General features: G+C 45.7%; 1 protein-coding gene across 3 annotated transcripts in view; it reads left to right on the top strand.

Annotated features, from left to right (window-relative positions):
- Positions 1-15107, top strand: part of scp2a (sterol carrier protein 2a) — a 165624-nt gene that overhangs the window by 78346 nt on the left and 72171 nt on the right. For all 3 annotated transcript variants that reach the window (XM_070886951.1, XM_070886952.1, XM_070886954.1), the window contains one exon: positions 12073-12226. In XM_070886951.1, the coding sequence (XP_070743052.1) occupies positions 12073-12226 (154 nt within the window). The remainder of the gene's footprint in view (positions 1-12072; positions 12227-15107) is intronic.

Below are 15107 nucleotides of genomic sequence, written 5' to 3' on the forward strand. Positions count from 1 at the left end.
AGAAAATTCCTCAGATCATTTGTCAGATTTATCATTATTATTTTTATGTACAACTAATTTTAGGTAACATCTTGTATATGCTATTTCACAAAAGTAAATATAAATTTAGTCTTGAGACCCCAGAAATAGATTTTTTTTAAATTTCCATTGCTACTTACAAGGAAATATAGAATTGGTAGCATGGGCTGTATTAGAAACAGCTGTCAGACTTAGTAATGCTCCTACTGCTCTTCAAACCCAGCTTCCCCATCCAGTCATTAATCATTGCTCTTCACAACCAGTTTCAAAAAGCCCACGTTGCTACTCTTCCTGGATACATAAAATCAAGGATCTGATCTTCATGCACTGCAGGACTTGCTTGTTTACCAATATTCTTCAACCCTCTTTCTCCAAAGCAATATTTCTTATTTCTCTCTTTTATTAATACTACTTTAAATATCCTCTCTTATTCCACGTAGCACAAAGTACTCTTTCCTCCTTGCTTCCTTACTGTTTTAAAATCAGGGGGCCTGTTAAGTCTTGAATAAAGAGTCAGACTCGGTACTGCAAGCTCAAAGTAAATGTGACCATAGTCCTTTATTACAGATCTCAGAGTGCCTCTCCAGCCTGTGCGGCCTCCTTATATAAAGGTGCCCCCAAGGGATTGTGGGATCCCTTGGGACTCCAAGGGATAAATCCTTTGGTGGTTAGACATGGTAATTACAGGTTTACATACATAATAACACTCCACCGCCTCCCCCCCCCCCCCCCCCCCCAAAGTCAATAGTGTAACTATTTACAATGTGAGTCGATCTGGGGCCTTCCTTTCCCTGGTTGATCATCTCGATGCAAATGCTGGTGTTGGTGAGTCGTTTGTTGAGCCTTTGCTGGATTGCTGGGCTGCTGGGGGTGGTGAACCTTGCTGGGCTACTGTGGGTGATGGGTTCTGCATCGTGGTCAACCGCTGGGTCGGTTGCCACTTTTGTGTGTGTTGGAGGGTTGAAAAAGGTAGAGTCTATTGTGGGTTGTTCTGGATAGTCCGTAAATCTGAGTTTGGTTTGGTCCAAGTGTTTTCTGCAGGTGAGTCCATTTGCGAGTTTGACCACAAACACCCTACTCCCCTCTTTGGCCAAAACAATGCCAACAATCCACTTGGGACCTTGTCCATAGTTCAACACAAATACAGGATCATTTACTTCAATTTCGCGTGACACATTTGCGCGATCATGATATGTATTCTGTTGAAGCCTCCTGCTCTCTACCTGTTCGAGAGCCTTGTCTTTAGTGCCCTTTTCATGAACAGTTCAGCGGAAGGGACACCGGTGAGCGAGTGGGGTCTTGTGCGGTAACTAAGTAGGACTCTGGATAAGCGAATCTGCAGTGAGCCTTCAGTTACCCTTTTCAAGCTCTGCTTGATTGTTTGAACTGCTCGTTCTGCCTGACCATTGGATGCTGGCTTAAATGGGGCAGACGTGACATGTTTGACCCCATTGCAGGTCATGAATTCCTTGAATTCGGCACTGGTAAAGCACGGCCCATTGTCACTTACAAGGACATCAGGCAGGCCATGCGTGGCAAACATGGCCCGTAGGCTTTCAATGGTGGCAGCGGACGTGCTTGCCGACATTATCACACATTCAATCCATTTGATGTATGCATCTACAACCACTAAAAGCATTCTTCCCAAGAATGGGCCGGCGTAGTCGACATGAACCCTAGACCACGGTTTGGAAGGCCAAGACTATAAACTTAGTGGCACCTCCCTGGGTGCATTGCTTAACTAGGAACATGTATTACACTTGTGCACACAGGACTTAAGTCTGCATCGAAACCGGGCCACCACACGTGGGATCTGGCTAAAGCTTTCATCATTACAATGTCTGGGTGGCTACTGTGGTGATCACTAATGAAAGTGTCCCTGCCCTTTTTTGGCACAGCTACCCAATTGCCCCATTGGAGGCAGTCTGCCTGTATCGGCATTTCACCTTTGCGCTGCTGGTACGGCTTTATTTCTTCCTGCATCTCTAACTGGACACGAGACCAACTCCCGTGGAGCACACAGTTTTTTACTCGGGACAGTAAGGGGTCTTGGCTCATCCAGGTTCTAATCTGTCGGGCGGTAACAGGTGATTGCTCACTCTCGAATGCTTCCATTACCATAACTAAATCTGCAGGCTGTGCCATCTCCACCTTGGTGGTGGGCAATGGTAGCCTACTGAGAGCATCGGCATAGTTTTCTGTGCCTAGCCTGTGACGGATGGCGTAGTTGTATGCGGACAACGTGAGCGCCCATCTCTGGATGCGGGCCGATGCATTCATATTTATCCCCTTATTTTCAGAAGAGAGGGATATAAACGGCTTATGGTCCGTTTACAATTCAAATTTGAGCCCAAACAGATATTGATGCATTTTCTTTACCCCGTAAACACACGCTAACACTTCTTATTCGATCATACTGTCGGCCCTCTCGGCCTTAGACAGACTTCTAAATGCATAAGCAACTGGTTGCAATTTCGCCATTCATCTCCCTTACACAGTAGAGAGTGCAAGAGTTCTAACAATGTGCTAAGACCCGGTAAGAAGTTACCAAAATAGTTCAGGGGTCCTAGAAACGACCGCAGCTTCGTCACGTTCTGTGGTCTCAGTCCGTTCTTGATTGCCTCCGTCTTCGAATCAGTGGGCCTGATGACGTCCGCCTCGATTCTTCTCCCCAGGAACTCCACTTCAGGCACCAGGAAAACACACTTTGAGCGTTTTAGTCTGAGCCCCACATGATTAAGCCGACTAAGACCCTCCTCCAGGTTCTGCAGGTGCTATCGGTGTCCCGACCTGTAACCAAGATGTTGTCCTGGAAGACCACGGTGTGCGGGACTGACTTCAGCAAGCTTTCCATGTTCCTCTGGAATATCGCCGTGGCCGATCGAATCCCAAACGGGCATCTGTTGTAAACAAAAAGACCTTTGTGGGTGTTGATGCAGCTGAGGCCTTTCGAAGATTCCTCCAACTCCTGCGTCATGTAGGCCGAGGTCAAGTCGAGCTTCGTGAATGTTTTCCCTCCTGCCAGCGTCGCAAATAGGTCTTCTGCCTTTGGTCGTGGGTATTGATTCTGCAGCAAGAAACGATTGATAGAATCTGTGGTGATTACAAAGTAACTGACGGTGCCGTCTCCCTTGAGGACTGGAATAATTGGACTGGCCCTCTCATTGAATTCGATCGGCGAAATGGTGCCCTCTCGTTGCAGCCTGTCCAGCTCGATCTCCACCCTCTCTCTCATCATGTAAGGTACCACTCTCGCCTTGTGATGGATGGGTCGCGCCCCCGGAATCAAATGGATCTGCACTTTTGCTCCTTGGAACTTCCCGATGCCTGGTTCGAACAGCGAGGGGAACTTGCTTAGGACTTGGGCACATGAGGTGTCGTCGACGGATGAAAGCGCTCGGACGTCGTCCCAATTCCAGCATATCTTTCCCAGCCAGCTCCTGCCTAACAGCGTGGGGCCATCGCCCAGTACCACCCAGAGTGGTAAATCATGCACCGCTCCATCGTAGGAGATCTTTAAGGTAGCACTACCAATTATGGAAATCAGTTCCTTTGTGTATGTTCTGAGTTTGCTACGAATGGGAGTCAGGATTGGCCTTGAAGCCTTGTTGCAACACAACTTATCAAAAGTCTTTTTGCTCATTATGGACTGGCTTACGCCCGTATCCAGCTCTGTGGACACTGGGAGCACATTTAATTCAACCTTCAGCATTATCGGGGGACACTATGTGGTAAATGTGTGCACCCCATATACCTCTGCCTCCTCGGTCTGAGGCTCTGGTTCGTCATGATCCACCGTGGATCTGTCCTCTGCTACATGGTGGTTAGCAGGATTAGCAGGGTTTGCAGCTCGCCTGCACATGTGTTGGAGGCGTCCAATTGTTCCACAGATCTTACAAACGTATCCTTTGAAGCAGCATGAATGGAATCGATGATCACCTTCACAGCGCCAACAAGGTGTTAATGGCCTTGAATTCACCATCCTTGATGGCGGACTCTGAGTCATCTGCGGACGTGTAAGTTCTGCCATGTACATTTCGATTCGAAGACTTATGTTACTTTATTCACAGTACTTGCAGCAGCACTAGTGTGCTGGGAAATTCGTTTGGTATTGTCACTGGTGGAGATAAACGCCTGGGCTATCGCTATGGCTTTACTCAAGGTTGGGGTCTCTATAGTCAAAAGTTTGCGAAGTATTAATTCATGGCCAATGCCAAGTACAAAGAAGTCCCTGAGCATATGCTCCAAGTGTCCTTCAAATTCGCAATATCCTGCAAGGCGCCTTAGCTCGGCAACATAGCTCGCCACTTCCTGGCCTTCAGACCTCTTGTACGTGTAGAACCGATACCTCGCCATCAGAACGCTTTCCTTCGGGTTTAGATGCTCCCGGACCAGTGTGCACAAATTATCGTACGACTTGTCTGTGGGTTTCACTGGAGCAAGTAGGTTTTTCATGAGGCCATACATTGATGTCCTGCAAACTGTGAGGAGGATCGCCCTTCGTTTGGCAGTGTTCACTTCTCCTTCCAGCTCGTTGGCCACGAAGTATTGGTCAAGTCACTCCACGAAGGTTTCCCAATCATCTCCCTCTGAAAATTTCTCCAGGATGCCCACAGTCTTCTGCATTGTTGCTTTGGGGTTTGTCAACTGTATCTCGTCGCCAGTTGTTATGTCTTGAATAAAGAGTCAGACTAGGTACTGCAAGCTCAAAGTAAGTATAACCGTAGTCCTTTATTGCAGATCTCAAAGTGCCTCTCTAGCATGTGAGGCCTCCTTTATATACAGGTGTTTCCAAGGGATTGTGGGATCCCTTGGGACTCCAGGGGATAAGCCCTCTGGTGGTTAGACATGGTAATTACAGGTTTGCATTCATAACAAGGCCTAAATTCAGGTCTCAAAGAGACCTGTTAATGCCCATTTGCGGCAGCCATTCTTGAAAATCGAATGGCCGCCACTTTGGGGTCAACAGGCTGACCCGATCAAAATTCAGGTCGAGGATTTTTCGGCCTGGACTCCATCCTACCCAAGTAGATGCACTGCTAAATTAAATGAATAAAAAAATACTTGCCAGCCATTTTCACCTCCATCCATCGATCCCCCACCGCGCGGTGCTCCTGGCAGGTTTTTCTGCCAGTGCACCCTCTGAAGACTGTGCGCGGCCAGCAGCGAAGCTGACGTGGAGCCCACTGGGCCACCAATGGTCCAGCACCCAAGAGAGGGTGCCAGACTGCCGGTTGATGGCCCAGACAAACCAGCGGCCACCATTGTTGGGCCGACTCAGGAATTGGCCGAGAATTAAAATAGAATGGCGGTCGCACCGCTCAGCCACTGGCAGCTTCCCGCCACGCAAAGCTGTCGGGGGCGGCGGCGGCGCTCCCACGGGGCAATTTCCCCCGCGGGATGGTAAGGGGTCAGAGCGCCGGTGGGGCGGAAATGTGGGGTGCGGCGAAACCCCTTCCTGCCGCCCTCGGCTGGAGGGCAATTGCGGATGGGTTGATCCTGCCGCCTGCCCCCGGGTGGAGATGGTAATGGGCCTTAAAGAAGGGGGCAATTTCCCCCCCCCCATAGAGTACAAAAACAAGGAAGTTATGATGAACCTTTTTTTTTTAAACATTGGTTCGGCCTCAACTGGAGTGTTGTGTCCAATTCTGGGCAGCACACTTTAGGAAGGTTGGGAAGGCCATAGAGAGGGTACAGAAAAGATTTATGAGAATGGTTGCAAGAATGAGGGACTTCAGTTACATGGATAGACTGGCGAAGCCGTGGTTGTTCTCCTTAGAGCAGAGAAAGTTGAGAAGAGATTTGATAGAGGTATTCAAAATCTAAACAGAGTAGATAGAGAGAAACTGTTCCCTTTGGCAGAAGGGTCGAGAACCAGAAGATACAGATTGAAGGTGATTGGCAGAAGAACCAAAGGTGACATGAGGAAAAACTTTTTTACACAGCAAGTGGTTAGAATCTGGAATGCACTGCCTGAATGGGTGGTGGAGACAGATTCGATCGTGGCTTTCAAAAGGGAATTGAAAAAGTACCTGAAGGAAAGGGCAAGGGATTAGGACGAGCTGAAGTGCTCTTGCAGAGAGCTGGCATGGGCTTGACGGGCTGAATGGCCTCCTTCAGTGCTGTAACCGTTCTATGATGCTGTCCTGCACCATGGACAAATGGCTGTCCACTTTAAAAAAAAATCTATTTTTATCTTTTAGTCCTCTCCATATTCCTAATACTGCAGCTATATTATGCCACCTTAAGGATGATATGAGTGGATGGGCCCAAGTTATTCACCCCAGTCATCATCATAGGCAGCCCCTCAAAATCGAGGAAGACTTGTTTCCACTCAAAAAGTGAGTTCTCAGGTGACTGTACAGTCCAATGCGAGAATTACAGTCTCTGTCACAGGTGGGACAGACTGTGGTTGAAGAAAAGGGTTGGTGGGGAGTCTGGTTTGCTGCATGCTCCTTCCGCTGTCTGCATTTCTTTCTGCATGCTCTCGGCAACGAGACTTGAGGTGCATAGCGCCCTCCCGGATGCTGTTCCTCCACTTTGGGTGGTCTTGGGCCAGGGATTACCAGGTTCCGGTGCGGATATTACACTTTATCAAGGAGGCTTTGAGGGTGTCCTTGAAGCGTTTTCTCTGCCCACCTGGGGCTCGCTTGCCGTGTAGGAGTTCCAAGTAGAGCGCTTGCTGAGGAGTCTCGTGTCGGGCATGCGAACGATGTGGCCCGCCCAACGGAGCTGGTCGAGTGTGGTCAGTGCTTTGATGCTGGGGATGTTGGCTTGAGCGACAATACTGATGTTGGTGCGTCTATCCTCCCAGTGGATTTGCAGGATCTTGCGGAGGCAGCGCGGGTGGTATTTCTCCAGCGCTTTGAGGTGCCTGCTGTGTATAGTCCACGTCTTTGAGTCTTATAGGAGGACAGTTATCACTGCTGCCCTGTAGACCATAAGCTTGGTGCCAGATTTGAGGTCCTGGTCTTCAAACACTCTCTCCCTCAGATGACCGAAGGCTACGTTGGCACACTGGAGGCGGTGTTGGACCTCGTTATCGATGTCTACCCTTGCTGATTGATAGTGGACTCCCGAGGTATGGAAAATGGTCCACGTTGTCCAAGGCTGGGCCATGGATTTTGATGACCGGGGGGCAGTGCTGTGTGGCAGGGTCAGATTGATGGAGGACCTTTGTCTTACGAATGTTTAGCGTAAGGCCCATGCTTTCGTATGCCTCGGTGAAGGCGTTGGCGATGGCTTGGAGTTCGGCCTCTGAGTGTGCGCAGACGCAAGCGTCGTCCGCATACTGTAGCTGGATGATAGAGGATGGGATGACCTTGGATCGCGCCTGGAGGCGACGAAGGTTGAACAGGTTCCCATCGGTTCTATAGTTTAGTTCCACTCCAGCGGGGAGCTTATTGAGAGTGAGATGGAGCATTGCAGCGAGGAAGATCGAGAAGAGGGTTAGCGCGATGACACAGCCCTGTTTGACCCCGGTCCAGACGTAGATTGGGTCTGTGGTGGGTCCGTTGGTCAGGATCACAGCTTGCATGTTGTCGTGGAGCAGGCGGAGGATGGTGACAAACTTTTGGGGGCAGCCAAAACAGAGGAGGACACTCTATAGTCCCTGACAGTTGACCGTGTCAAAGGCTTTTGTAAGGTCAAAGGCCATGTACAAGGGTTGGTGCTGTTCCCTGCATTTCTCTTGTAGTTGTCGAGCGATGAAGATCATGTCTGTTGTACCCCTTAGTGGACGGAATCCGCATTGTGACTCTGGGAGGAGCTCTTCAGCCAAGGGGAGAAGACTGTTGAGGAGGATTCTTACGATGACTCAGAGATGCCATAATTGTGACCATCTTCAAAAAAGGGGACAAGTCCGACTGCGGCCACTGGGAAAGTCATCTCAAGAATCCTCCTCAACCCCAGTCATACTGTATAGTTAATCACATGCACTGAGCTCCACTCACAGACCTCCAACTGCTGTTGAAATGTCTAATATTAGAAAAGAACCAATAACACAGTTGGTAACATTAGAAACTTTAGGGGGACCAGCAGGCTTCCTGTAGCCTTTCAATGGTTGCCTATTATATTGTATGTCAAAGAATGAGATTGTCTTGATGAAAGTAGGATCAAAATGGGTCCTGTGTTGAAGATGTGTGTTGGTGGGGTGTGGTGGGGAGTAATGTTGTGCTTGGTAGCAGGTCAGGTTTGAATCATGGAAATGTTGGAGTAGATGGATATTCTGGAGTTTTGCTTGATTATCTTTAGGAATTAAGGAGTACGGGTATTTGTACAGAATTTCAGTAAATTAAATGAGTTGGATGGATGCATTGTACTTGGTCCATAAAATAAGTTGGATTTATGCAAGAATGGCCATTTCTCATCCGATGCTTAATGTTCTTATGAAGATATGTAATCAGACAGTCTATTCAATGGGGAATCCTTATTTTTGAATCTCTCCAGTGTCTCTAAATTATCAGATTGCTTGTCCGACATCTAATACTGGATGAGCAGAAATTTCCTCCAACAAAATATTGGGAAGACCAAAGCCCTTGTCTTCGGTCCCCACACAAACTCCGTTCCCTAGCCACCAACTCCATCCCTCTCCTTGGCAACTGTCTCAGACTGAACCAGACTGTTCACAACCTTTGTGTCATATTTGACCCCGAAATGAGCTTCCAACCACATATCCATCCCATTATGAAGACTGCCTAGTTCTGGAACATCGCCCGACTCCGCCCCTGCCACAGCTCATCTGCTGCTGAAACCCTCATCCGTGCCTTTGTTACCCCTAGACTTGACTATTCCAACCCATTCCTGGCCAGCCTCCCACATTCTACCCTACGTAAACTTGAGTATAACTCTGTTGCCCATGTCCTAACACACACCAAATCCCGTTCGCCCATCGCCCCTGTGCTCGCTGACCTGCAGTGGCTCCTGCTTAAGCAATGCCTCGATTTCAAAATTCTCATCGTTGTTTTCAAATCCCTCCATAGCCTCACCCCTCCCTCCCTCTTTAACCTAAAATCCTACAACCCTCTGAGATATCTGCGCTTCTCCAGTTCTAGTCTCTTGAGTATCACTGATTTTAATCGCTCAACCATTGGTGGCCGTGCCTTCAGCTGCCAAGGCCCTAAGTTCAGGAATTCCCTCCCTAAACCTCTCCACCTCGCTTACCTCTCTTTCCTCCTTTTTAAGACGCTCCTTATACCTCCTTAAAACCTACCTCTTTGACCCAAGTTTTTGGTCATCTTTCCTAATGCCTCTTTATGTGACTCGGTGTCAAATTTTGTTTTATAACGCTCCTGTGAAGCACCGTGGGATGTTTTACTACGTGAAACTCGCTATATAAATGAAAGTTGCTGTAATCTGTTTGAATACAAATTAATCTTTCTAATATAATGAACATTTAAGCATGGGCATATTACAAATCACAGTAATACAATTATACTAAACAGAAATCTGTGTGTTTGAATAACGTCTAAATGGCAAATTTAGTAAATAGTTAATGCAGAATAAAAACTTGCTTTACGGTAATCTCCATAAAGTTGTGTCAATGATGTAATTCCATATTTTGCATCTAGTAGTTTTTTTTAAAGAATATAGATTGTGAGTTCTAGAACTTGGGCAAGTAAGTAAAGTAATGGCCTGGAATTAATAACCCTTTGAAACTGACCGCAATGTCAGGATTTAGCGTATGCACATTCTAACACCAAAATCCTGAAGTTGTGGTCATTTATTCATTGGTTGTGCTGTGCCCGGTCACCGCCTCCTCCCCCCCCCCCCCCCCCCGCCCCAAGCCGACAATCAGTGGAATTGGGGAAACTGACACAAACTTTGGCTCTATTGTGGTAATACCGCTGTTAAATAGCCCATGAAAAGTTAGACCTTTTCGGATTAGGTGTAACTGGGGTTTTAACAGCATATTGACTGCTAAACAAAGGTTATGGTCCTGAAAAACTCATTTTAATTTTGAGGAGTGTCAAATTTATCCAATTTAAGAAACTTTAAAAATGTTTTTTTAATATTAAAGTTTGTTCATCTTTAGTTCAAGTTTACCTTTTCCCTGTGTGAGAGCCCCAATTATTGTTTTGCTCGCTATAACATTTCTAAAAATTTAGCATAAAAGGATCTTATTCATTTCTTGGTTCCCGGTCTCTGAGAATTCTGAATTGTGATTGGCTGCTTAGACAGCTTGCTGACTTGGCAGCAGCTCGTGTTTGGGATTCCCATTAACCTACACTGATCTCAACTGAACTTCGGAAAAGCTGAACTTCTCACCACAGAGAACGCAAGATCTTTGTGGGAAGCTTACTTACTTTCCACATCTGTAACATTGCCCATCTCCATCCTTACCTCTGCTCATCTGCTGCTGAAACCCTCATCCGTGTCTTTGTTACCTCTCGACTTGAATATTCTAACGCATTCCTGGCTGGCCCCCCACATTCTACCCTATGTAAACCTGTGCTCGCTGACCTACATTGGTTTCCGGTTACGCAACACCTTGATTTCCAAATTCTCACCCTTATTTTCAAATCCCTACATTGCCTCGCCTCTTCCTATCTCTGTAATCTCCTTCAGCGCCACAGCCCCCGCCCCCTCCCCCCCCCCACCCCCCCTGAGATGTCTGTGCTCCTCTAATTCTGCCCTCTGAGCATCCCTGATTGTAATCGCTCCACCATTGGTGGCTGTGCCTTCTGTTGCTTAGACCCCAAGCTCTGGAACTCCTTGTCTAAACCTCTCCGCCTCTCTACCTCTCCTCTTCAAGACGCTCTTTAAAACATACCTCTTCGACCAAGCTTTTGGACACCTGTGCTAATTTTCACTTATGTGGCTTGGTGTCAAATTTTTATTGCATAATACTCCTGTGAATTGCCTTGGAATGGTTCACAATGTTAAAGGTGCTATATAAATACAAGTTGTTGTTGTTTTGATCACTTGTCCTAATATCTCTATGTGGTTCTGTGTCAAATTTTGGCTGATAATGCTTCTGTGAAGTGCCTTGGGTCATTTTTATTATGTTAAAGCAGCGATTAAAAAATAAAAGTTGTTAAAGTTTGCAAGCATCGCAGGCTATCACATTAATGGGAAAATCGAATTCAAATATGACAGATGTTTCACACTTATAGATGCAAAACAATTCTTTTTCAAAAAGTGAGAAAGCTAGCCACTGATTTTGTCACTTAATCATTTCCATTTAATTAACTTAAGCAAATACATGGCCACTTACCAAAATAATGTACCTGAGCATTGGCTTTAAAGAAACAGGCCAGGTTAGCAACTAAATATGACAACTGTGATTAAAATTCCAGATTAACTGTGAGTAAAGGTACAGGATATTTGTTAGTATTTATAGGTTTACAATCTGTGTCACTGTTGCTGATCAGGTCTCACCACTAATCTTCCCCCATGTTGACAGTTTTGTTCATATGAAATACTCAAGCTGAGTTGAAAAGCAGGAAAGGAATGTAATGTTATTTAAAGAGGGGATAATTGTTGGGCCTGGCACCAATCTGCTACTGAACTAGATGATAGGATTTTAAATGAAAATACACAATGAATTAGTCACTTTCAGCAAAGAAAAGCGCCAAGTTACACTTTCAGATCTATATCCTTCAATAAGTGAAATGTCTAAACATGAAGCAGACACACAAAGCCCTAGTCTCACTGACATGCCCTTGGCCTGACCCAAGCCTGCTTTTGGACAAGAGAAAAGCTTGCAAATGTTGATCAGACCAAGTTTGTCAAACACCTAATTTTGGGAGCAATCACTTGCAAAAACTCAGTTTCCATGGTCAGTATGGGACTGTTTGCAATGTGGCACTTGTATTACCTGGTGCAGCAAAAGCTAGTTTAAAAAAAAATATATATATATGTATATTTTGGCATAGATCCAATTGATGACATCATTGCATATTTCTGGCTGTAAACATCTACTGAAATCATATTTGTCCCAGCTTTTAACACCACACACCCCCTCTTTTTAAATGTTAAAAGTGTTATTATCCAGCAGTGTGTTGGGATCTGGTGGCTTTAAAGAATCGACTGTCTCTGTGTTTGGCTTGTCAGGGCTGGCCCAGTGTGCTGAACTGTGCTGGCAGTTGCGAGGCGAGGCGAGGAAGAGGCAGGTTCCCGGGGCAAAGGTCGCCTTGCAGCATAACATCGGGCTCGGTGGTGCTGTGGTCGTCACGATATACAGGATGGGGTTCCCAGAAGCTGCGAGGTGAGCCAGTCTTACACGGTGTGCGGGGGGAGGGAGCCTGCAACACTCCAGGTGCACCACAATGCAGGGATTGTGTGCGAGGCCGAGAGCCCACATTGAGATTCAGCTCGGATCTTTCGGGAATCAATCGGCTCCCACTGACCAATCGATGCATTTAGCCATCCAGGTACAGACTGGAACAATGTGGTTCCTTCTAAACCCGCACTTTCATTCCAAGAACTTGAGCCAGGCAGAGGCCTTTAAGCTGCTTTGCCTTTTCCTGGTGACTACTGAGATTAATATTTATGATCTACGCTGCATGCTGCTCTCTGTCTCCACGGTTACCTCTCACTGTGGCTTTGTGCAAATGTATTGAGCCATAATATAGCATAAAAAGTTGAGTTTGGAGCCATCTTAAACTGCAGGGAGCACTCAAGCAGGGTTCATCACCAACATGATTTAAAAAAAAACCTAGTATTTATGTTCAGCATGTTCTTTTATGTCTACTGTCTTACAACATGATACTTGTGCAGAGAGGTTTGACATTTGTGTGTGTGTGTGTGTGTTTAAACATTTTGACCAATAGCTGTGTAAGAATGGAACAAAATCAAACAATAGTTATGTCCTAAGGAAATAATGGGTTTTAACACCAAGTGTTTTAGATGTCATAATGTTGCAAAATACTGTTGTGGTTAGTATCTTGGATAAAGGTGAGTAGCCACTGTATGTTGGTAGCTGTTCTTGCCGCGGTAGGATTTGGATGGAGAGGTGGAACATGCAGTCATTTTAATATATTACATCTGACATGTTTTCTGAATGGGTTTTAACTGTTTTGGTTCTTTAAAGGGGAAGAAATATTTAGGGAGAGTACTTTTTTGTCGTGAGTACTACCCCAATTTCTATGTGATACACATCCTCCAGGCCATTCCAGTAATATCACTAACTAGGCTAAGCCATCTGTGTCTCTGTAGGGCTCATTTAACAGAAGTCACAACTATGGAATGCCCCAAGAGCACCCAACACCACAATAGTTTTCTATTAGTATATTTTGAGCAAAATGTACTCCACACCATCATTCATCTTTGTTTTCAGAAACTGCAGTGGTACTCGTATAATGAATGGCCACTGTCAGGCCACCTTCCCAGACCCGCTGCTTTATGTGCCTCCAGGCCTCCATTCTTAACCTGTCCATCTGTGGAGCATTAACGTCAATTCAGCAATGTTTCTTTCCCTTGTGCAGCAAGAAAAAAAATGGCAATGCTATTCGCAAGCAAGGTTTTCTCGCCATCTGTAGACCAAATGATAGGGTTCCATTAAAATGATGGGATCTATCCCTTTCGCCTTAAAGTTTTCTCATTCACTTCCTTTGCAAACCTATGTACCATCGTTCAGTGGTGCAATGTGTTGGAGCATTTATAAGAGTGCTCCACAGGCAAGACACTGCTTAGAATTGTGTCCTTTAGTAAAAAGTTAACAAGCATGTTGAATTGGTATCTTACTGAGAGAAGCGCTAGGATAGCTGACATGAGAATTTAAAAAAAAACATTCTTATAAGAACATAAGAATTAAGAGTAGGTCATTCAGCCCCACAAACCTGCTCTGCCATTCAATAAGATCATGACTGATCTTCTACCTCAACTCCGCTTTCCTGTACTGTCCCCATATCCCTTGATTCCCTTAATATTCAAAAATCTGTCGATCTCTGTCTTGAATATACACAACGACTAAGCCTCCACAGCCCTCAGATAGAGAATTCCAAAGATTCACTACCCTCTGAGTGAAGAAGTTTCACCTCATCTCAGTACTAAATGTCCGACCCCTTATTCTAAGACTGTGACCCTGGTTCTAGACTCCTCAGCCAGAGGAAACATCCACCCTGCATCTACCAAGTCAAGCCCTGTAAGAATGTTGAATGTTTCAATGAGATCACCTCTCATTCTTCTAAACTCGAGAGAATATAGGCCTCGTCGACTCAATCTCTCCTCATAGGACAATCGCCAATCGCCCGTCTGGTGAACCTTCATTGCACTTCCTCAATGGCAAGTATATCCTTCCTTGGGTAAGGAAACCAAAACTGTACACAATATTCCAGGTGCGGTCTCACCAGGGCCCTATAAAATTGAAGTAAGACGTCTTTACTCTTATACTCAAATCCTCTTGTAATAAAGACCAGCATACCATTTGCTTTTTAATTGCTTGCTGTACCTGCATGTTAACTTTCAGTGATTTGTGTACAAGTGTACCCAAGTCCCTCTGAACACCAATATTTTCCAATCTCTCACCATTTATTGAAAATAGGGTTGTATTTGAAATTGAGGATGAGGCTAATGGTTTGGATGGAATACAAACTTTTATTCTGCATCTGACAGTGCAACAACTTCTAGAGAGTACTTGATACTGATCTGGGTGCCCATAATGGGAAGTGTTACATTGTTAAGCATTGTCACTTGCACATCTATAATTGTACTGTCTCAGTAAATTACATGGAAACATTTGAGTTCATAGAGTTGCTATACCATTCTTTTTGGTGCTAACATTGAGCTGAGATTCTGGTCACATCAGTGCCACCATCAATGTAAATGAAACCAACTTGGCTGCTTCCTGCGGTGCCCTTCTAATGAGTAAAAGGAGTCAACATTCCTGCAACTCGGTCAGTGGAATAACTCACCGACAGTAAGAAAGGGTGAAGCAGTGCTCAGGGTATGGGTCTGTAGAGGAATGTTGAGCTCTACCATTCCCAATTCTATGGGCAGTATTATGGCTCCCTACTGGCATTGAAGCTGCACTGGGAAATGCACTATAATACCAGTATTTGACACGTAGGTGCTTTTTAACTTGCTCTGTCTGCTTTGTACCATTTTCAGTCTACTGAAATAGCAGAGGTGCAACAGAACTTGCAGCT

Source organism: Pristiophorus japonicus, chromosome 8, assembly GCF_044704955.1.
Source record: "Pristiophorus japonicus isolate sPriJap1 chromosome 8, sPriJap1.hap1, whole genome shotgun sequence".
NCBI classification, from domain to species: domain Eukaryota; kingdom Metazoa; phylum Chordata; class Chondrichthyes; family Pristiophoridae; genus Pristiophorus; species Pristiophorus japonicus.